The 24,647-nt window shown below is 40.5% G+C and overlaps 1 protein-coding gene across 4 annotated transcripts; it reads right to left on the reverse strand.

Annotated features, from left to right (window-relative positions):
* Positions 1–61: 61 nt before the first annotated feature.
* On the reverse strand, positions 62–22,861 carry LOC128235386 (uncharacterized). Of its 4 annotated transcripts, XM_052950197.1 has the most exons (9): positions 22,786–22,861; positions 22,014–22,097; positions 6,976–7,147; positions 6,488–6,656; positions 5,579–5,646; positions 3,954–4,026; positions 2,866–2,889; positions 624–806; positions 62–345 (listed from the first exon to the last, which is right to left on the reverse strand). In XM_052950197.1, the coding sequence occupies exons 1-9, from the start codon at positions 22,836–22,838 to the stop codon at positions 260–262; spliced, it is 912 nt and encodes a 303-aa protein (XP_052806157.1). In that variant the 5' UTR covers positions 22,839–22,861; the 3' UTR covers positions 62–259. The 4 variants fall into 4 exon arrangements, with proteins under 4 accessions (XP_052806157.1, XP_052806155.1, XP_052806158.1 ...); XM_052950195.1 differs by lacking the exons at positions 22,014–22,097; positions 22,786–22,861 and adding an exon at positions 18,567–19,164; XM_052950198.1 differs by lacking the exons at positions 22,014–22,097; positions 22,786–22,861 and adding an exon at positions 12,670–12,804.
* Between the last annotated feature and the right edge of the window lie 1,786 nt (positions 22,862–24,647).

Raw genomic sequence — 24,647 nt, forward strand, 5'->3', positions numbered from 1 at the left:
TTAATCACTGTAATTATCAATATGATAAGTGTATATGGATTAAACCAAAACAGAAAGAAACAAAAGTTTAACTTTATTTAGACAGCGTCATCACAATAAACGAAGTCAAATTCAATAAAAAAAGCTTTGAGCTGTAGTCATAGAAACTAAAAGCACTTCAACGCAAAATAAATAATAAGGTAAATAAATACATATGTATTTACATCAACAGGTCATTAAATATCAAGAAATGAAATACACGTCCAGTTTTAAACCACTCTTAAATGATGGACTTTGCCTTCATGAAGGGCAGAAGAGTATCACCAAACTTGGTACTCTCGCACATTGGTACCCCGCCGTCAAACCCTGAAACAATACGTACTGCCATTAGTATTACTATTTGAAAATATATATCTTCTAAGCACTCGTAAATAAATCATAAACACACACTAGCGTGAAACAATGGCTTGTCATAATTTTATAATTTATGTATGGAAACAAAACCGTTTGTTGGTATGGTAGCATTAACCATGATGTGAGGTTATGGCCAAGGTTACAGACGCCTACGCAGTCAAAGCGATCATGGTAATGACAATGCCTCTATTTGGGCGGGCGTAAAATGACACCAACTGGCTTAACACTACCTGGCTGGATGTTATTCGAGGGCGGCTGTATAAACTTCCGGCGGCTGAAGGCGTACCCAGACAGGCTGCTGACGCTGATACGGTCCGTCCCACAAAGGAGGGGCGTGGATGCACCAGACGCCGGGGTTGACTTGGTGGGTGGTGCAGGGGGCCGGGACAGGTTCGGGTACACTATACCGCAGGCTGGAAAGACAAATAAAAGTCCCTCAGCTCATATATGAACTACGGTTTAATTTCTTATCATTTACGTATTTTTTAACAAATCAGTATAACCCATACACATAATACACGGGCATAGAAAGAAGCCGAACTTCAAAATTGGTTATTAATGATACAGTACATCTTTTAACGTTGCTGTCTTTTGTGTTGAAGGTAAATACTATGGTAAATGATTACTGCCATCTATTTTCGCTGAGAAAGGTCGAAAATGCAACATGTGGTCGGACGAAAATGCAAAATAACAATGCGGCGCATTCTCGGTCGGCACCTTGAGCATTATTGCCCGCCACTGAGCGCAATTTCGCCCGCCAGTGAGTGCATTTTCCCCCGGCACAAAGATAATTTTTGCCCGGCACTGAGCGCAATTTCGCCCGGCACTGAGTGCATTTTCGCCCGCCATTGAGCACATGTTCGCCCTGCACTAAGCGTATTTTCGCCCCGCTATGTCCATTTTGTCTCGATACGACGTATACATTAGTTTTTTTTATATTTATAAACGTTCAATATATAGGCACAAGGAAACTTCCTGGGATATCTGGTTGTAAAGCGTCTGACTATAATATAATACATATATCACTGTAATAATACCTTAGGGAATATATCTGTACAAATCCTTCTAAGAGTTAACTAAAGAATTTATAATATTCATGTTTATGACAGCACAATATAAAAGAAATGAGAATGAAAACAAAATGACATTGGTAAACGTGACTAAATTCAGCTGACTCATGAATATATAAAATAATTAAGCATGCGTCATTCAACAATAATAAAGACATTATTCGATATATGAGTTGATCGTTTTTTATTCAGTATAAAGGTCTATGATTAAAAGAACGAAATACAATAATTATATTCAAATATTTGAAAGAGTTTAGTTTATTCGAAAGGAAAATAGATAAATAAGAAAAAGATGGCGGAATATAAAACATTTTAAACTGTTTTGTGGTCTACTTTCGAAACTCCAAATTCGCGAGAAATGATAAGAAAAGCATCTGTATTAATTTTTAACTTTGGATAGGACATGCCATTAGCTCACAAACATGTGAATACAGCGAGTATATATATATATGGTCTAGCGACAGTATGAGAGGTATTTTTTATCATTGAGAACTATTTTGTCGTTGTACTCATTAAATGAAAGCAACTTAAAGGCGCACAATATCGATTGATGCAATATTTTTATTTTTCTATTTTAATGCATTTTTCATTTCCCTTAAATGATAAAACAAAAGAGCATAGGTTCCGATACAGATAAAACATTAACAATTTTTTTTATTAATAGCTTCGGAGCCAAAATTCCCCAGTTCAAAAAGCGCCAAAATATCGCTTATATATTTTGTGTCTGTACCGTATATATTGTTTTTGCTTTGATTTTTGAATACAAGTGAATTAAACATGATAATGCATTAAAATTAAAAAAAATAATATGCAACAGCCTATAAAATGTATATGCGTATTTATTGTCACTAGATGTAATTTATACGCTAAGACGGTAACAAAACAATAGGTGGCGGTATAGGTTATGATCTTTTAATAAATTATAAACATAAGAAAAAGGTATCCAAGACGGTTTCCACCTCTCATAAACCTAACCCTTTCAAGTAATACAAGAACGAACCTTCAATTGCAAAACCAGTAATGCACCAGTCAATTGTAACCATGCCCCCAGGGGTCCGGGGGTATACCGGGCATAGCCGGGGAAATGGGCCGTGTTTTTACCTTCCCGGTGGCCCCGCAGTACCGGGTGAATGCGGTGGTTTTGTCTTCGCGCCAAATATAGCTGGGTATGGGCCTTATCTAAGGTCCCTGAGGTGCGGGGGCATTTGGCGGGGATTTTACGCTATTCCCCGGACCTGGGGGTCGTAGCTACAAGTGACTGGTGCATAATGTCTACTATTATAAATATAATAATATTTCACAATTTCCAACCGATACTGCCACCTTTATAAACAGAACCTGATCCTATATTTACATAAAGTATACATGTTCTAAATATAAGCTACATACATGTAGATCTTACCACAATTGACCGCGTGGGTGTCCGCTAAACATTGTAATTGTAACATAAACATAATAAATGAAGAGATGAAAATTGATTTTTGGAGGTTAAAGACTAATTTAGGTTTGGTAGCATGCCGCTGAATCACACGTGCTAATCTGGCCAGTGGTTATTGAGACAGACAGACAGATGGACGAACGGACGTCAATGACAAAACAATATTAATAATCATCTGCCCCTAAATGACCATGATGCCATAAACATCTCGCCACTCTATAAGACACGGATAAAATCTGTGAAACGTGAGATTTTCTCATTAACACCCTTTTTTAGACAAGCTATTATGTCATATTTGGAAATGTTTAGAACATAATCTTAGTCTCCGTACGTGTTTGAAAAATGTGGGCAATCTATGATCCTGCCAAGCGCCTCTCATACAAGATACCGGGCTCGAGACCCAACAGAGGCACGTTCCTGTAGCGCTAAGGATATCAATCAAAGGGTTCAGGTGCACTAACGTTTGAAGTATATGTTTGGCTCAGCCTCAGAAATATACATGTATGTTGTCAAAACGGCGATTTTTACTTTGACAATTTTGAAAATATAAATGTCTATGTTTATCTGTGTTTTACCATGAGCTTGCAGATGCATGAAATGTTTTTGCAAATGGAAGACTTGGAGCTGCACCAATGCTTTTTGTTTTGGTGTTTAATGTGAAATAGCTGTTTTCTGTTTTATTTTATATTTAATGAAGACAAAGATCTCTGTTCATTTTAGTACGTATACAGCAAAGTATAAAAAAATCTAAAAAGAAGGTATTGCTGATGATACAGTTTATTTTTGTTATTATAAAATCCCATAACCTGAAATGTATCTTTTTTCAGCTCGCATTGAAAAATAATTGCAAAAAAACGCTAGAAACCGTCCCGCCACGCGTATTTCTGTCTTCCATTAATTGTTTGCGAGTTCTAGACAAATATACTAGCTATTTGAGGAGTATGTATTATTTAAGTTCTTGAAATTTAATTCCTTAAACGCAAATGTGTTCTTTACTTTATATGAAAATCCAATTTATTAGATCCCGGCAGCTAGAAGCCGTTAAAACCAACCTGTGAAAGGGGCGGGAACTTTTCTCTTCCTGAGCAAGTAGCGGTGCGGGTTATGTGCCGATGGTATCGCAGTCTGGAATGGAGTTACAGAATAGTTATCAAGTGGACACGAAAAGCTTTCTAGTGTTATTTTTTTACAAACAAGATTGCCGTGTCATCGAGCCATTGGTAAATATTGTCAAGTTTGGTGCCTGGTCTCCCCATATAATTGAAGTAGGATTTGAAAGATTAATGATTGCGTTCTTATTACAAAAACACGTCTTATATAAAATGATCGAAAAAACATTATTGATAAAGCTATTGCAGGTGAAAGTTCTCATCATTGTTAATTCATTATTATCTCGCATGAGAGTTTGGTTTGTGGTCACCAAGCCGGAGAAGTGGGTCTCCTCAGGATGCTCCCATTTCCCCCACAACACAAGACCATACTCTTGCGTAAAGCCGTGCCAACGAGAGTGATTAATATAATGTTATAATAACTTGTTTCACAATTGTAAAATAAATATGTTTAAACTAAACTAACAATCTCGCAAATGTCCATTTATTGCTAAAAGTGCCTATTCATGAAGCACATGGGCTAATACAATATTTTGGCTCTCGATGATTTATATTTATTTGATATTGCAAGTACACAGTAGACTTGGGAGTATATCGGTTGCTTACAGTGTATACATGTTTAATAGCTTGTTAAATGCATGTAATACCCCATTGTCGGATACCCCCGATACACTACTGTGCTGTGCTTCGTTATTATCATTTACTGAAACGGAAGAAAGTGCCGTGGTTGCCGACGATGGAAATACCCATGTCCTTGTTATCGCGAGGGAAGTTGGTGTATAGTTACAATTTGGTACACTATTGTACTCGTTCAATAAATAAATTGAGTATACGGTGTTATCGCTGTAAATTATTTGCATGCTACTTAGAGCACAGTGAGAGCTCTAGCTTTTGGTTCCCGTGCTGATATGATACGAGTCAAATAGAATCAAAGACTATGCTTTTCACTAAAATACAAATAATCCGTACTGTAACATATTAAAGATTCTTTTCTTTGTTTTTTGTTTGTTTATGCATAAACGTTCATATCAGAACGTTGACCAGTAGTTGCATGCAATAGGTGGCGTGTAGATAAATTTTAACGCTTCTCCAATATACAAACGTTACGCCTTGGACATTAAGCTTGACAATACGGTACAAAACAATTACTGCACACACTACCCACGTGATTGAAAGTGTACATTACGGGTAGTGGGTGCAGTTACTATTAATTCGTATGTTTCAGGTAGGATGTTATTTTGAAACGTATAGATAGTGTAACGCTCCGCTGTAGGCGGAAGTGCGTTCGTAGTACGTTGTAATTGATTATATGCAAATTGGCATATACAGGTCTCCGTGTGGATTGAGAATGTACTGTATATAAGACCAGTCGTTTCCTTCAGGGTTGAGTATACGTTTCTCTGAAGGGATCAGTTCGCTTTGATGGTCTCACATAATTGAATGTGCAACGCTGATAGCAAAAATAACATTTGACACGGCTAGAGAACATTAACTAGCCGGAGTAATCAAACAAATCTTAAGGTGGCACTTTTCTAAGCAAACCTACACAACACTATACATATACTCACCGAATCACAAACAGGCAACATCATTTCTGAGCGAACGTCAAATGTTTTACTTGTGATGTTGATCGGAACTGAAATACACATAATGTAACTTTTGCATTGGATTTGTAAATCTCGATTATTTTCGTCGGAATGGCACAATATAAAGAGAATAGCATGTCAGACTGAAAAGCGTCACCTGACTGTCATTCCAGGGGTCGCAGGTTCGATTCCCAGCTCCACACTACAAAATACTAATCGTCTTTCGGGAGGGACGTTTAATGAGTTTTTTGTACGACAGTGCTGTATACACGGGAATACGTTAAGGAACCAAGGTAGCTCTAACCAGGGTAAAATTATGTCTGTGCATTTTGCCCCATAAACCAAATATAACTAACAACATTGTCGGAGCACTCACCGTATTGGCAAGGCCCGAGTGTGTGTGCTTACACGCCCTCAATGCAAAGCGTACCGGCCGTAATGACTTATACTGTCCTGAGTAACGAATTGGTTCATTTGTATCCCTATACTGCTTAGCAGCGCATTCACTGCAAGCGGGAAACCAAATCGTAAGCGGAAGCCGCAAAACACCATTAGTCAGCCTTAACTTAATTCAGGACTTGAACACATTGAAAACATTGGTTTGACATTTTTTAATATATTGACAAACTGACCAAGATGCAAATGTATGGATGATTGTTGCGGATAACAGATCTCGAACTAAACGTCACGTAATTCTACAGTCGAACCCCGTCGGCTCGAATTCGGTTGGCGTGAATTCCTCGCTAGCTCGAACTGAATTTCTTTAAACTGAATGCAAGCATTTCCGGTTGGCTCGACTTTTCCGAGTCTCGAGTATTTCGCAGGTCCCTAAAAGTTCGAGCCAAAAGGGTTCGACTGTATTGTATCCTTAGCTCTATCATTTGGTCTTACCGATGCCATCGATCGGTTTATTCTCCTTTTCTTGTTTATGAACGATGTGGCGCGGCTCTGCTAGCGGACGCTGCTGGAAGGATGTCCGATACTCGCTCCTGGTGGCTTCCCCAGGCGCCTGGCTTCCGGCCTCCTTACCCGCACCGAGCCACTGTACACTGCATACGGGCTTTGAGTGGAAACAATAATTATTATACATGCATTAGTTATAAGAGGCAGACATACAAATAGATGGAGAAAATGTACAGTGAGAATAGATTGTCTTGTCGTACTCCACAATGAAATAATTAGCCCCGACCTCACAAATGACTATCACAGTTCCCGAAAGTCGGACTAAAGTAACACATTATGAAGATTACATTCAATACGATTGTGTTTTGTAGAAAACCTTTACAAGGATGAAATCACAATAATGCAATCAATAACTTTGATAGTTGGAAAAATCATTTACGAATGAAAAAACAATTTATAAGAAAAACACAACCAACCTTTTTATTTATCCTTTTGATATGGAAGATCTGTTTGGACTGTGGGTTGTGTTTTCGGGTGTCAAGAGACGTTATGACGAAGTCCGGGCGCGAGCTAGACGGAACTTCCGTTCGCCTGTCCGAGAACTCCAATTTGTTTTCTGTCGCCCATTGAGAGCTGGGATACAGCTGACTGAAAAGGTAATAAGAAAAATGCTTGGTACCCAGTTTCAAAAGAGTATCCAGTGCAAACAACGATTCTGGATATCTTATTACAGTAGCGAACTGCCTTTTGAGGTATCCCGCTGTTACTAATCCTGGTAGCGTATTTGATGTTATACTTATACCCCAGTCATATTTGCCTTACGGCTAAGCTAGGATTATAGCGCGGAGTTTATTTTATTTCTACGTTCGCCGTAAAATAGGCCATGAATGCGCCAATGTGCCGGCGCGACACGATTTCCACGGGCGCACTAAAGCAAATTGAAGGCGGACCTATGGTGGCCTATCGGCTACCATGCGTCTGCCTCAGTATTTGTCGGAAAACACGACCGCCGCAAGGACGACCGAAGGCGACCGTGCATGATCACTTCAAAGGCCGTACGTCAGTCGCAGCTTTCTGACTACAAATTCAAAATGCGCCATGCAGGTAGCTTAACATTTGTCCCTCAAATTGGTGCATTCATTGCCTTTGTTTCACTAACAGTGGTCGTCGCATCCCTCACAGTGGCGCATTCATGGCCTTTGTTTCACTTACAGTGGTCGGCGCGTCCATCACAGTGGCGCATTCATGGCCTTTGTTTCACTAACAGTGGTCGTCGCGGCCTCACAGTGGCGCATTCATGGCCTTTGTTTCACTTAGATGGCCGTCGCGTCACTCACAGTGGCGAATTCATGGCCTTTGTATCACTAAGATGGCCGTCGCGGCCTCACAGTGGCGCATTCACAGCCTTTGTTTCACTAAGATGGCCGTCGCGTCCTCACAGTGGCGCATTCACAGCCTTTGTTTTACTTAGATGGCCGTCGCGGCCTCACAGTGGCGCATTCACAGCCTTTATTTCACTTAGATGGCCGTCGCGGCCTCACAGTGGCGTATTCACAGCCTTTGCTTCACTAAGATGGCCGTCGCGGCCTCACAGTGGCGCATTCACAGCCTTTGTTTCACTAAGATGGCCGTCGCGTCCTCACAGTGGCGCATTCACGGCCTTTGTTTTACTAACGGAGGTCCTCGCGTCCTCACAGTGGCACATTCACGGCCTTTGTTTCACTTAGATGGCCGTCGCGTCCTCACAGTGGCGCATTCACTGCCTTTGTTTCACTAACGGTGGTTGTCGCGTCCTCACAGTGGCACATTCACGGCCTTTGTTTCACTTAGGTGGTCGTCGCGTCCTCACAGTGGCGCATTCATGGCCTTTGTTTCACTAACGGTGGTCGTCGCGTCCTCACAGTGGCGAATGCATGGCCTTTGTATCACTAAGATGGTCGTCGCGGCCTCACAGTGGCGCATTTACGGCCTTTGCTTCACTAAGATGGTCGTCGCGTCCTCACAGTGGCGCATTCACAGCCTTTGTTTCACTAAGATGGCCGTCGCGTCCTCACAGTGGCGCATTCACGGCCTTTGCTTCACTAAGATGGTCGTCGCGTCCTCACAGTAGCGTATTCACGGCCTTTGCTTCACTAAGATGGTCGTCGCGTCCTCACAGTAGCGTATTCACAGCCTTTGCTTCACTAAGATGGCCGTCGCGTCCTCACAGTGGCGCATTCACAGCCTTTGTTTCACTAAGATGGCCGTCGCGTCCTCACAGTGGCGCATTCACAGCCTTTGTATCACTAAGATGGCCGTCGCGGCCTCACAGTGGCGCATTCACGGCTTTTGTTTTACTAACGGTGGTCGTCGCGTCCTCACAGTGGCGAATGCATGGCCTTTGCTTCACTAAGATGACCGTCGCGGCCTCACAGTGGCGCATTCATGGCTTTTGTTTTACTAACGGTGGTCGTCGCGTCCCTCACAGTAGCGTATTCATGGCCTTTGTATCACTAAGATGGTCGTCGCGTCCTCACAGTGGCGTATTCATGGCCTTTGTTTCACTAAGATGGCCGTCGCGTCCTCACAGTGGCGTATTCATGGCCTTTGTTTCACTAAGGTGGTCGTCGCGTCCCTCACAGTAACGTATTCATGGCCTTTGTATCACTAAGATGGTCGTCGCGTCCTCACAGTGGCGCATTCACAGCCTTTGTTTCACTAAGATGGCCGTCGCGTCCTCACAGTGGCGCATTCATGGCCTTTGTATCACTAAGATGGTCGTCGCGTCCTCACAGTGGCGTATTCATGGCCTTTGTTTCACTAAGGTGGTCGTCGCGTCCTCACAGTAACGTATTCATGGCCTTTGTATCACTAAGATGGCCGTCGCGTCCTCACAGTGGCGTATTCACAGCCTTTGCTTCACTAAGATGGCCGTCGCGTCCTCACAGTGGCGTATTCACAGCCTTTGCTTCACTAAGATGGCCGTCGCGTCCTCACAGTGGCGCATTCACAGCCTTTGCTTCACTAAGATGGCCGTCGCGTCCTCACAGTGGCGTATTCACAGCCTTTGCTTCACTAAGATGGCCGTCGCGTCCTCACAGTGGCGTATTCACAGCCTTTGCTTCACTAAGATGGCCGTCGCGTCCTCACAGTGGCGCATTCACGGCCTTTGCTTCACTAAGATGGTCGTCGCGTCCTCACAGTGGCGTATTCACAGCCTTTGCTTCACTAAGATGGCCGTCGCGTCCTCACAGTGGCGCAATCACAGCCTTTGTTTCACTAAGATGGCCGTCGCGTCCTCACAGTGGCGCATTCACAGCCTTTGTATCACTAAGATGGCCGTCGCGGCCTCACAGTGGCGCATTCATGGCCTTTGTTTTACTAACGGTGGTCGTCGCGTCCTCACAGTGGCGAATGCATGGCCTTTGCTTCACTAAGATGACCGTCGCGGCCTCACAGTGGCGCATTCATGGCATTTGTTTTACTAACGGTGGCCGTCGCGGCCTCACAGTGGCGCATTCACGGCCTTTGCTTCACTAAGATGGTCGTCGCGTCCTCACAGTGGCGCATTCATGGCCTTTGCTTCACTAAGATGACCGTCGCGGCCTCACAGTGGTGCATTCACGGCCTTTGTTTCACTAAGATGGTCGTCGCGTCCTCACAGTGGCGCATTCATGGCCTTTGCTTCACTAAGATGACCGTCGCGGCCTCACAGTGGTGCATTCACAGCCTTTGCTTCACTAAGATGGCCGTCGCGGCCTCACAGTGGCGCATTCATGGCCTTTGTTTCACTAACAGTGGCCGTCGCGTCCCTCACAGTGGCGCATTCATGGCCTTTGTTTCACTAAGATGGTCGTCGCGTCCTCACAGTGGCGTATTCATGGCTTTTGTTTCACTAATGGTGGTCGTCGCGGCCTCACCGTTGCACATTCACGGCCTTTGTTTTACTAACGGAGGTCCTCGCGTCCTCACAGTGGCACATTCACGGCCTTTGTTTCACTTAGATGGCCGTCGCGTCCTCACAGTGGCGCATTCACTGCCTTTGTTTCACTAACGGTGGTTGTCGCGTCCTCACAGTGGCGCATTCATGGCTTTTGTTTCACTAATGGTGGTCGTCGCGGCCTCACCGTTGCACATTCACGGCCTTTGTTTTACTAACGGAGGTCCTCGCGTCCTCACAGTGGCACATTCACAGCCTTTGTTTCACTTAGATGGCCGTCGCGTCCTCACAGTGGCGCATTCATGGCCATTGCTTCACTAAGATGGTAGTCGCGTCCTCAAAGTGGCGCATTCATGGCTTTTGTTTCACTAATGGTGGTCGTCGCGGCCTCACCGTTGCACATTCACGGCCTTTGTTTTACTAACGGAGGTTTTCGCGTCCTCACAGTGGCATATTCACAGCCTTTGTTTCACTTAGATGGCCGTCGCGGCCTCACAGTGGCACATTCATGGCTTTTGTTTCACTAATGGTGGCCGTCGCGGCCTCACCGTTGCACATTCACGGCCTTTGTTTTACTAACGGTGGTCGTCGCGTCCTCACAGTGGCGTATTCACGGCCTTTGCTTCACTAAGATGGCCGTCGCGGCCTCACAGTGGCGCATTCACAGCCTTTGCTTCACTAAGATGGCCGTCGCGTCCTCACAGTGGCGCATTCACGGCCTTTGCTTCACTAAGATGGCCGTCGCGTCCTCACAGTGGCGCATTCACAGCCTTTGCTTCACTAAGATGGCCGTCGCGTCCTCACAGTGGCGCATTCACAGCCTTTGTATCACTAAGATGGCCGTCGCGGCCTCAAAGTGGCGCATTCACGGCCTTTGTTTTACTAACGGTGGTCGTCGCGTCCTCACAGTGGCGCATTCACGGCCTATGCTTCACTAAGATGGCCGTCGCGGCCTCACAGTGGCGCATTCACGGCCTTTGTTTCACTTAGATGGCCGTCGCGTCCTCACAGTGGCGCATTCACGGCCTTTGCTTCACTAAGATGGCCGTCGCGTCCTCACAGTGGCACATTCACAGCCTTTGTATCACTAAGATGGCCGTCGCGGCCTCAAAGTGGCGCATTCACGGCCTTTGTATCACTAAGATGGCCGTCGAGGCCTCACAGTGGCGCATTCATGGCTTTTGCTTCACTAAGATGGCCGTCGCGGCCTCACAGTGGCGCATTCATGGCCTTTGTTTCACTAACGGTGGTCGTCGCGGCCTCACAGTGGCGCATTCATGGCCTTTGTTTCACTAACGGTGGTCGTCGCGGCCTCACAGTGGCGTATTCATGGCCTTTGTTTCACTAAGATGGCCGTCGCGGCCTCACAGTGGCGCATTCATGGCCTTTGTTTCACTAAGGTGGTCGTCGCGTCCTCACAGTGGCGAATGCATGGCATTTGTTTCACTAAGATGGTCGTCGCGTCCTCACAGTGGCGCATTCATGGCTTTTGTTTTACTAACGGTGGTCGTCGCGGCCTCACAGTGGCGAATGCATGGCCTTTGTTTCACTAAGATGGTCGTCGCGGCCTCACAGTGGCGCATTCATGGCTTTTGTTTTGCTAACGGTGGTCGTCGCGGCCTCACAGTGGCGCATTAATTGTTATCTCTTTCCTCATAATTGTACATTGCTATCGAACGCTTACATCAGCTCGACTTTTTAAACATGAGGAACGAAAGAGGTATATAAGATTACAAATAGTTAAGGTTTTATTAATACATTTAAGATTAATCGAATATTTAAGACAAACTTGTTGTATGGGTGAGTGAATGTTTTTTTATCAAAAAATGACGACATTATTATTAGTAGTATTTAGAAAGCATTTTTTCGTCTTAACATTACTCCAATTTCAGAACAATAGCGAACAAATTTTGAGCTTACACGCTCAATAAGTAGCGTGCGGATAAATGACAGGGGTATTAATTCGCAAGCTACTTATTGAACATTGTATTTGCCTATAACGTAACTACGAATGTGATGAAATAGTTACTACACCAACAACCTTCCTCATTGAAATTATTCGGCAACACGCGCTTCGAACTCATGTTTACTTTCGTAGACTGGGTTAGTGGCTGCAATAAAAACCATATTGAATACTCACTCTTGTAAAATTCTTTAATATTATGTTAAACACATATAACTGTTTAAGTCAAGGTTCTATAAATATGCGAATAATCACATTTCTCATAACAGCAAATATCATAAAACTTACTGAGAAGATCCTGGCATATGCGGCATTTTAAAACTAAGTAATAAGGAACTTCATTTAATTTCCTACGCTAATTCCGCGAATTACCGTGGCGTGTGCATTTCTAAGGTGATAATGAAAGACTGCTTTCACAGCGCAGCATTCAATTTATCCGATTGATTCCATTAGCTCCGACGCAATTTCCATATTTCTAATGTTTCTAAGCTCGTATTATCAAACATTGTCGGGAAGGTATCATTTAAATATTGGAACAAAGACAATTGTATCGATTTTTGATTTTCTAGTTTCAGAGACAATGTATGCACAGAGAAAATAAGCGCCTGAGTAAACAAGCTTTTCCATGCATTTGATAAAATACGTATAATAAACATTGCTCCTTAAAAAACAAAATATACACACGTCAATGAAATATTGAAAGAAACCATAATTGTTTTCAATAATTCATTATTATACAAGTGCATTGATGCTTTGACAATTTACAACAGAAGGAAACCGTAGTTCTCGGAAATTAACCAAGACCACAGTTATCTACCCCCGTTTACCCCAACCCCGTTGACTCCCACCCCCGTTGACCCCCTCCGCCGTTGACCCCCTCCCCCGTTGACCCCCCGTTGACTCCCACCCCGTTGACCCCCTCCCACCGTTGACCCCCTTCCCGTTGACTCCCAACCACGTTGACCCCCGTTGACCCTTCGTTGACCCCCCCCGTTGACTACCACCCCCCGCTGACCCCCTTTCCCCGTTGACCCCCCCTCCCGTTGACTCCCCAGTTGGGGAGTGCTTGTGTTCAAGTATCTTATTGAAAGTTGAATGAAAGAGAAGAAACGGGTGCTTTTTTGCATAGAGATTAACATTATTTGACACTGTATCGCAAAAAAGGATAGTTTTCAGTGTAAAACTTGGAAAAATGATTGTTTGAAGCCTTATTTTGTCTTCACCTCAGGGTCATGTATTTTTTTCAACTTTGTGAGACACTGAATTTGTCAACCTTATGTTTTTCTTGTGATTAAATGTTCTGTCTTGGATTGTTCTACAGCAGCCAGCTACTTGTTTTCGAAGTTGGGACTGTTTTAAAGTGTAAAGCCAGATAAAGTGTCTGTATGAAACATATAGTAAAAAAAGTGGACTTACGCCATATTGAATGTAACCATAAGTATAAGATAAGATATAAGATAGATTTCATTTCCAATCTTGGGTCATTCAGTGTGACCGAAACGACAGTATACAGTCGAACCCGGTTGGCTCGAACTCGCTTGGCGCGAATTCCTCGTTGGCTCGAACTCGCTTGGCGCGAATTCCTCGTTGGCTCGAACTCGCTTGGCACGAATTCCTCGTTGGCTCGAACTCGCTTGGCACGAATTCCTCGTTGGCTCGAACTCGCTTGGCACGAATTCCTCGTTGGCTCGAACTGGATTTAAAGGACTGACGCCTTTAACCTAATGGTAAGCATTCCCGTTTGGCTTGAATTTATCGAGGCTCGAGGTATTTTCGCCGGTCCCTTGGAGTTCGAGCCAACGAGGTTCGACTGTATGTACATTGAATAAACCTAATATAAAGAAGAATACGCATAAATACTACACATATACCACTAGCGGATCCAGAGGGGGGCACATCCGGTGGCCCACCCCTAAAATCGTCAAAGTTTACTTTTTATATCTATAGTAAGCGGAGAAAAAAGGAATACGCCAAGAAATCACTATTTTGGACTAGAAATTGTTAAAATTTATTGAAAAAATGGATAGTTTTCAGCGTAAAACTTGGAAATATCTTTGCCTATGGAACTTAACACCCTTAAACAGAAAAAAATCGGTTCTGAGAGAGGGGCGCAAGCTAAAAGGTAACACACCCAAAGTTACGCCCCCTCTAACATCAAATAGTGACACCGCCCCTGTATACGACATGATTACAAGAAAGGCAGGTCTAAGGTATGGGGGAAATCCATACATCATGAATTAAAAATGTTTTCAACGGAGTCAGGTCATTAAAAATAATATGTCTTGTCAAAAGTACCTTGTAGTTTTTTAACATTGAATAACGAAGCTTGGGGTCTTGAAAACATTGCTTTTTAATTTATGTTAACAGTTTTAACATTAATGTCCATATTTGTTTTCTTAAAAAGCTATTTAAACAATTGAAATAAAAAGCTTTCTCAATAACATGACTATCAAATTAATGGAGAAATCTCTCTCTTTAATATTTACTATTGATTAAGATTATTTATCAGCATGAATTTTTTCTTAATACGATAAAGCATTGATTACACCCTTTAATGGAGGTGTGTATAAATACCTCTTAATGCTGTGGCCTTAACATCGCTTATCCAGTATCAATAACGAAATGTATACATAGGTATTTGTTTGCGAAACGTTTCCAAACATTGTTATATTAGTTTAGTTTGTGTTAACCTTGAGTATACAATCGAACATATTAGAAAAGCATTAATCTTGACCACCGGTTTATTTTTAAATACAATGGTTTGTCCCGTCTCTCTTGGTATGTTTACATTGCTTTAAAGCTGCACTCTCACAGATTGAACCTTTTGACAACTTTTTTTTATTTTTTTGTCTTTGAACGAGCCAATGTATGCAAAAATGCATTGACAATATTGATATAAGACTGCTGACAAAAAATCAGATCGCAGATCTTCATATTTAAGTTCAAAAATTGATGATTTATGCATTTTTCTTAAACCGTTAGTAACGCTTTAAGCCATAAAACATTTTTCGAATGGAAATATGAAAATCTGACATTTGATCTTTTGTCAGCAGTCTTATATCAGATGTTAGCTAATATTTACGCAAAAATTGGCTAATTCAAAGACAAAATATCAAAAAAGTTGTCCAAACGGCAAATCTGTGAGAGTGCAGCTTTAAAACATTAAAACGGAGTTAGTTGAGAGTTTCGAATGAGAGCCTGAGTCGGTGCATGTACTCTGTAGCCATGCTATTTGACTTAAATTAGCATTACTGTTCCTGTACATTATATGTGTCAGGTAAAAAGATCTTGTTAAAGTTATTATGAAGGTGGTGGCTGTATAGAATATATTATTATGTGGATAAATAAAAAAGGATCCATTGTACGTCCCAGAGAGAAAAAAAAACTAATTTCATTTAATTCTTTTTCAGACAAAAAGGCTGCGAAACATTTTCTTTATACAAACATTTACAAAGAAATATTAACAGGGGTCGGATCCCCAGACCCTAGACAAAAATGAAATTGCTACATGAATAAACATCCATTGTTAACCTTAAATTCTGGTCCAAAGACCTTATAATTACAATACAATATCTGCAATTTTGATTTCAAAATTTGATATTTGAACTTGACAATCGATATTTTATCGAGTGAATGCAATCTGAAATATTATTATTTCTGGTTTTATCACCCAAGAGCAATGTTGACAATGGGATTTTTATCTGAGCCTGATAATTAGATGCTTAAACGAAAGATCGTTTGTTTAACCTATATCGACACACATATTGAATGATTATGTGACTTATGGAAATGGAATTAAATAAAACCAGCGACTGTCAACGGAAGTGATGAATAGCCCCATCATTGTGATGTTTGAATCTTGTGAAATGACTTAAGTTTAATATGACAATATGGCAATACATGTCGATTTATATTGTCTTTGCATTTCCATGGACTCACACAGACTGCCATGTAAATATATAGCCGGTACAACGTACTTCAAACAAATCAACTATCGCTTAAATGTATCTAACCTACATTTTTAGCATTACAGAAGTAAAATCTTAATGATTAAGAATGGGTGGAGTGAGCCAAGCTAAGTGTAGGCAGTACTCTAAGTCATTGTGATGATTGAATCCAGGGAAATAATTACTCACGCTTACTATGACAATACATGTCGAATATATTGTCTTTGTATTACAACGGACTCACACATAGACTGCCATGAAAATATATACTAGTAGCCGGTACAACTAACTATCGCCCAAAGTTCCTTACATAAGAGTACAACCTACATGTCCAACTTAAAAGAAGTAAAATCTTAATGATTAAGAATTGGTGGAGTGAGCGTAAAAAAAGAGCCCTTCCTTTTCATTTAGATTTTACTTGAGGTCATCTTGCTGAGAATACAACCTCATTGGCTCACAAGTCGTCAAAGCAAATTGACAAAGGGAGTGTGTATCGGATGAGTGACAGTATGCAGACCATAAAACTACGGCGAAAATTGAATTTCTTAATGATTAAGATACGTACTTAATGATTTCCTATTTGCCATTTTATTGGCTAAAATATTTATTTTCACAGCCGGTACCAAACTCGTCACAAGCGTGCAAAGACAACGTTTTTGACCATTACCAAAACAGATCAACATGTATCAACATGGAACTCATATTAGCTTTGACAATACGCGATTCAGCAATGTCCAATGCTTTATAATTACCCAGCTATATCCAGTGGTTGTCTAAATACTTCTGGGGAGATTTGACAATAACTACCGACAACTTTAATACCCGTCGATTAATTTCTGTTGATTAACAGAAAAAAACGCGTGCTCTCATTGCTGCACATATTAACGAAAACAATGAAAAAAGAGAGATCAAACTAATTCAATGCAGTCATGAAGCCGTTGTTAAAGAACATGCAACACAGTCATTGATATACCATCATGATTTCTAATTAAATTGTAATGTAAACAAATATTAAAGAGCTCTTACTATCATTATTATTTCTAACATATTTTAATGGAACTTTCCTCCGTCGCGTTTCCCCCGAACGTTTCCACTCTAACGTTTCCAAAGTAACATTTCCACCGTATGTTTCCAGTGTTACGTTTCTCCCGTTACTTTCCCCCGTACATTTACCTCGTTACGTATCCCCCGTAATGTTTTCCTCGTAACGTTTCCCACAAACGTTTCCACCCTAACGTTTCCCAAGTAACATTACCCGTTATGTTTCCCCCGTAAAGTTTCCTCCTATACGTTTCCCCGTTTTTTTTACCTCGTTACATTTACCCAATTACGTCCCCCATTACGTTTCCCCCGTTACGCTTCTCCCGTACGTTTCCCCGCGTATGTTCCAGCGTTACGTTTCTCCCGTTACTTTCCCCCGTACATATATATCATTAACCCTCGTTACATTTCCCCCGCTACGTTCCCCCGTAACGTTTCTCCCGTACGTTTCCCCCATTACGTTTTCCCCGAACGTTACCACCTTAACGTTTCCCAAGTAACATCCCCCATTATGTTTTCCCCGTTCAGTTTCCTCCGATACGTTTCTTCGTTTCTTTTCTTTCGTTACATTTTCCCAGTTACGTTCCCCCGTAACGTATCCCCTTGCGATTCCCCGTTACATTTCCCCCGTACGTTTCCCCCGTTACATTTCTCCCGTACGTTCCCCCATATGTTCCAGCGTTATGATTCTCCCGTTACGTTTCCCTCGTTTTGTTTCCCCCGTAATGTTCCCGCCTTTCCTTTCTTCCGTTACGTTTCCCCTGTTACGTTTCCTCTGTTATGTTTCCCCTGTTACATTTCCCCTGTTACATATTCCCCGTTACATTATTCTTCTGGTTCGTTTCCCCTGTTACGTTTCCTCAGTTACGTTTCGCCTGCTATGTTTCCCCCGTACATTATTCTCCTTGTACGTTTCCCCTGTTATGTTTCCTCCGTAACGATTCCAACATTACGTTGCTCAAATGAGCGTCCTTTGTTCCTAGAAATCAAAACAATATTGACGGTATTGGATTTGCTTCCCGCCACGGCCTAGTATCAGTACAACCTTACTGCTAGGTAAATAAAAAATATGTGAAAAAAATTGTCATTAAATTCACGATTGTGAAACCTCGTGTGGTCCAACGCTGCTTCCTTAACGAGAGGCAGCCATATATTTTAAAAGTAAAACCCATGTCACAAGTATATATGAATACGTACTGATTCGGTCCCAAAATTCCATGCGTCATACTTCTGGACCGCACCAGCTGTGACGTCGGTTGGGCACATACACTTTGTGAAAAGTTTGACGCGGAGTCGCTTTGCTCGTGCGCTCCGCCTGTACAAGTCACTCGTGGCGAGTTTATCGACGGAAATAACGTCATTTTTGTGACCGACGGCAAAGGCAGTTTTTCCGTGGTAGTGGTTGTGCATCCTGCCAACGCCATGTTTGTGATTTTATTTTGAAATTAGGTTTCTCTTCTTTGAACACTTCACAGTTATTCAATAAAATTGATAAAACTGACAAGACATCCTTGGTGATGTTTTTTTTATTGTATATGTAAACTTAACAACTAAAAAAAAAAAAGAAGAATTAACGGTCCAAATTTACCCCCTTTAATTCTTTACACTGGTTGTTCTAAACAGCAATAACTACTTTCTTTTCACCATGAGAATAAACCATGTCCTTGCACACTTTAATTCCCGTCCGAAAGCTACGTTTTGTTAGCTAAATCTCCAGCGATTATTCCCCGTCACAACTGATTCATTACTTATGTTCTGTAACCGGCTGAGTATTTGTTCGTCCGTATTATTTATCTTTTCTATTTATCCCGTTCACTACAATAATCGCCTTATCAATTCAATGTAAAATACTTTGCTCATATCGAATGCGTTTATGATTTTTCAGTCTGTTTAACAATGACACATTTCAATTAATAACCCACAAACAAAATAAATCCCACAACTAAGCTGGTCGCAAATCTTTTAAATAGTTATTAACAAAATGCATTTCGTAATACAAAATCAATGCATGGCATTTATATTCAGCTGCACTTTCTTTCTTTGGCAAAATTCTTCAATGTATATAAATATTTATTCACAATAATCTTTTAGAATGTCCTTGTAGGAAGAATAAAATGGAAAATTATATTTCAAATTACAAAATCAATGCATGACGTTTTCCTTCATTTGACATTTAGCTGCACTTTTTCAACTTTAATAAAATGCCCATTCCTTTCACCTTTAACTGGTATTTTTATAGATGTGTTATATTCATGAATTCGCAAATGTTCTTCTAAAACTGACTGCGTTTGATTATGCTAAAGCTCTGATACAGGACTTTCATGAAAGGCCCGGGGCCTGGGTTCAAAGATAGCAATGTTTAAACAGCATTCTCACAGTCTGCGATAGATCGAACGCGACCCACAAATCAAATCACATTTTTATGCGAAACAGATATGAACTTTAAAGTAAACTCGAACACATGTATGTTAATTGTCAAGCGCAGAAACTAACACTCACTTCACTTTCATAATAATTTTGGTATCACAGAATTATACATGTATTACCTTTTACACAAGATACATATAGTGGGATTTAGGTGCAACAAAAAAACTTCAAGAAGAACAAAAGGACTTAAAAATGCAGAAGTTAACATTGGCATATCTAAAACAATAATGCTATAACTATATCTAATTCTGTGTCCACACAGTGTTCATCGCATGACGTCACGAAATGACAAATATAGTTCATCGCATGACGTCACAAACTGACACACGAAGTAAATCACATGACGTCACGAAATGAAACATATAGTTCATCGCATGACGTCACGAAATGAAACATATAGTTCATCGCATGATTTCACGAAATGACACACAAAAATTAATCGCATGACGTTACAAAATGACACACAGGATCACCGCATGACGTTACAAACTGACACACGAAGTTAATCGCATGACTTTACGAAATGAAACACATAGTTCATGTCATGATGTCACGAAATGACACGCATAGTTCATCGCATGATGTCACGAAATGGCACACGAAGTTAATCGCATGACTTTACGGAATGAAACACATAGTTCATCACATGATGTCAAGAAATGACTCACAGAGTTTATCGCATGACGTTACGAAATGACACACGTAATTCATCGCATGACGTTACGAAATGACACACATAATTCATCGCATGATGTTACGAAATGAAACATATAGTTCATCGCATGACGTCACAAAATGAAACATATAGTTCATCGTATGACATCACGCAATGCTACACATAGTTCATCGCATGACATCACGCAATGCTACACATAGTTCATCACATGGCATCATGAAATGACACACAGTTCATAGCATGACGTCACGAAATGAAACACATAGTTCATCGCATGACGTCGACACGCAATGATACACACAGTTCATGGCATGATGTCACGAAATGACACACAGAGTTCATCGCATGATGTCACGAAATGACAAACGTTCTGCACTTTGCAAACAAATATGGAAACATATTGTGCGTATTTATAGCAATGGCAATGCTCACTAGCGTTGGTGTAGGACTAAACTCAGTTGAACATATGGGCATCTATTACCCGGGACCATAAGCATGAACCTTTTCGTAATAATGCTCATGGAAACTAAATTTGACGAAAATGAAGAATCAAAAACAATGCAGACAGGTGTTTGCATTCACAGACAGGTGTTTGTATTCTTTACCTCAACTTTTTTGCAGCATTAGTTTGGTCTTAGACCAGATTAAATTTAAATATCACAGCAGGATTGGAGTGAATAAATCAGCGAAGAATTCCAAACACTGCCACTAATGCGCTCAAATAAGATAAACAATACTTATTTTAGTACAATCGTGCTATTGTATATGTATGTATTGCACAGTAGTAAATGATAAATTTTAAAATTAATTATTGTCCATGTTTCGCAACGACAGGACAGAAAAAATGATCGGCTGACCAATTATGTTATTGCAAATTGACGATTTGTCTGCGCGGGGCTAGTTTCATAGTGATGTGCATTCGGCTGGATTTTCATTATCGACTAATCGGTCAGACAGACCGATTAATTAATCGGATGTCATTTCGCACCTAGTTACAAGTAGTAGGTACTGATGAATAAAATCACACTTTTTGCATGGCTTAAGAATATTCTTTCAAAGAAGTAAACATCTGACGTGCTGAATAAAATGATATTGCCTAAATTTGATAAGTACCTGTCTTAAGTCATATGTACTTTGATATAAATTGCAATCTTATTTGAGCGGAAAGAGAAAATATAATAAACGGAAATTAACGAACGCAGATTCGGCCTTAAAAGTTCACGGCACCAGTGATTCGATTAGTCCTTACCGGTAAAATGTCGTCGCCGATCGCTGACTTTTAGTTCGCGGCGATAATTAATCGATTATTTGCCCACCACTTCTATTTTATGAATAATCTTAGAAACGATTGTCCACATAGGAAATACTAAAGCAATACTCCTGCTTATTATTCCTCGTGGGTACAAAATCGCTTCTAGGAAGTTTGATGTAATGGACCTACTGGCTTCCTTAGCGTTATGACCCTCCAATCTATCAAACAACAACAACAACAACAACAAAAACAACAAAAACAACAAAAACAACAACAACTCCGAACTAACCTGCAGTAGTCCTTACTGAAGTTGATGCCAGAATACTTCTGCAAAAGCTTTTTCTTTCTGGCGCTTCCGTAGCACCGTGCAGCGCTGAAAATAACTACAAGTTTATTATATTCCTCCTCATACTTCATACAGCAGTTCCATGCTCATGACGCGTCAATGGTTGCTCTGAAACTTAAGAGAAGTACATAAAGTCGATCGCATACTTAATACAGAAGTTCCATCATCATGGCGCGTCCGTTGTTCCGCGCAGCACTGAAACTAACAACAACCACGTATAGTATTTTTCATACTTTATACAGCAGTTGTTTCCCTTTTTGTGAAAGATTATAAGAGCATATTTCCGTGAAAATAATATTGATTGATTGATGAAGAGATTGATTAATTGATTGATAGACCGACGTATCTATTTATTCTCTCTACTTTCTGACGATAAACAACCTAATAGTGGCAAAAACATACGTATAATTATAACAAATATATTAACAACTTTTGAAATAAGAAATAAAGAAAAGATAATACTTTAAAGTCAAACTTCCAACAGTCAAGCATAGGTCATGAAATTCGGCAAAAATGCAAACATTAAAATATATTTTGAATATTCATAAACTTATGATATTTTGAATTGATAAAGGTTTAACGAGGCAAGGAAGATGTATCTTAGTCAATTGTAATGATTTCTGTAATGTTATAATAACTTCGCAATCGTTCAAAAGTGAAAAAGTTTAAACTGCTTTAAATGTACATACAATTCATTTAAGAATTGATTACTTACGCCGCCATTTCCGTGAATGGATACACGGTGGGGTTTTGCGGAATATTGTACATCTTATTTCAGCATTACATTTTCTTTTTTAAATGTTCCAATGTAATTAAAAGTTGTTTGGTAAGCTGATAAGAATATTACACTGCCCGTTGTCTTGACGTTGACGTCCTGAACATTATGACGTCACATAACGTTATTTAAACCGAAGTGAAGTAACTTCCTATTGAGGTGATAATATCGACAATGACGTAAAGGTTGCGAATCTGGTCAATTTTGCAAATTCGTTAATGTTGCGAATGTTGTGTATTTCATAAATTTTGCGAATGTTATAAAAATGCTTAGAATGTTGCCAATGTTCAGAATTTCATAAATAACGATAATATTGCAAATGTCGTGAAAATCATTTAATATGTGAATTAAATGAATGCCGATAATTTTGCGAAAGTCTTAAATATTGCAAAATGTTGCGAATGTCGCAAATGTCATAAATATAGTAAGTATTGAAACTTTGTGAATGTCGCGAATGCTGTGAATTTCAGGAATGTCGCAAATGTTGCAAAATACGTGAAAGTCGCGACTATGGTGAATTTCATTAATGTTGCGACTGTTTGGGATGTTGAGATTGTCGTGGAAGTTGCGAATGTTGCGACTGACGAAAATGTCAGGAATATCTCGGATGTTGTACATTTCATAAATGCTGCAAGTGACGTAAATGCCTAGATTGTCGCAAATGTTTCGAAGGTCGTGGATGTTGAAAAATGGCGCGACTGTCGCGATGGTTTTCAATGTCCCGATTGTTGTAAATGTAACTCAGAGCATAAGAATCGAGAGTTGCGAATGCCATCTATACATATATTCGAATATCTAAAGTTGTCAAAAATAGCTCAAACTGTAAGTTTGTTATCGTTATATTTCGCTACGAACGCTTGTGATATATTCCATATCAAAATTCCAACTTTGAACGATAGGTAATACATACAGGTTCTACAATATATCACTTAGCACCGTGGCATTGGCACCGTCGAGCAACAAAGGAATGGACATGAGATAAACGCATGCATATCATCGGGGGCAGGACGAAGTGAACCATCACCCAAGTGAACCACTGCTTAAGTGAACCATTTGTTTACCCAAGTGAACCACCTACACATTGTATAGAGGGGCACTTCTTTAATAGGGTGTGAATTACACTTATTAAACAAGTGTGAATGAAGGAAATGACAAACTGGAAAATAAACATTATTAATATGTTAACATTCCCTATATAATTTATAGATGGTTCACTTCGTCCGACTAAATGGTTCACTAAGACCTGGTTCACTTCGGCAGTGGTTCACTTCGTCCGACCGATCAATTTCATTGAAAATGATTTCCGCCTGACTTTCTGTGAAATTCACAATTCTAAAGTGCCGACAAATAAGCTGACGATATAGGAATTTAGGGATACTTGTGACCAATTGCTGACTATAAAGATAAAGAAGGAAATTTTGACTAGTGGAATGAAAGTATTATGAAGAGTTATTTTATGTTTCATTATGTCCTTTTTGTTTGTTATACATTACTTTTATAATGATATTTTACAAATGTTGATATTTGTTATATTTTAAGTAGTGTTTAGTTGCAAGCCACAAGCAAACTGGCTTATTACCTTCAAGGTCGATCATTATAGTCTAAACAAAGTTCTCAAGAACTCTATATTGACGCCCTACAATAAAGCTAATACTTGCGTTTCATGACTTTTTTACTGTGGCATAGAGGTGACATCCGGAACTTATTTATATTGTGGCCACGACTTAGTAAATTGTGGCCACGACTTAATAAATTGTGGCCAAGACTTAGTAAATTGTGGCCACGACTTAGTAAATTGTGGC

The sequence above is a fragment of the Mya arenaria genome, chromosome 5, assembly GCF_026914265.1.
Source record: "Mya arenaria isolate MELC-2E11 chromosome 5, ASM2691426v1".
Taxonomy (NCBI): Eukaryota; Metazoa; Mollusca; class Bivalvia; order Myida; family Myidae; genus Mya; species Mya arenaria.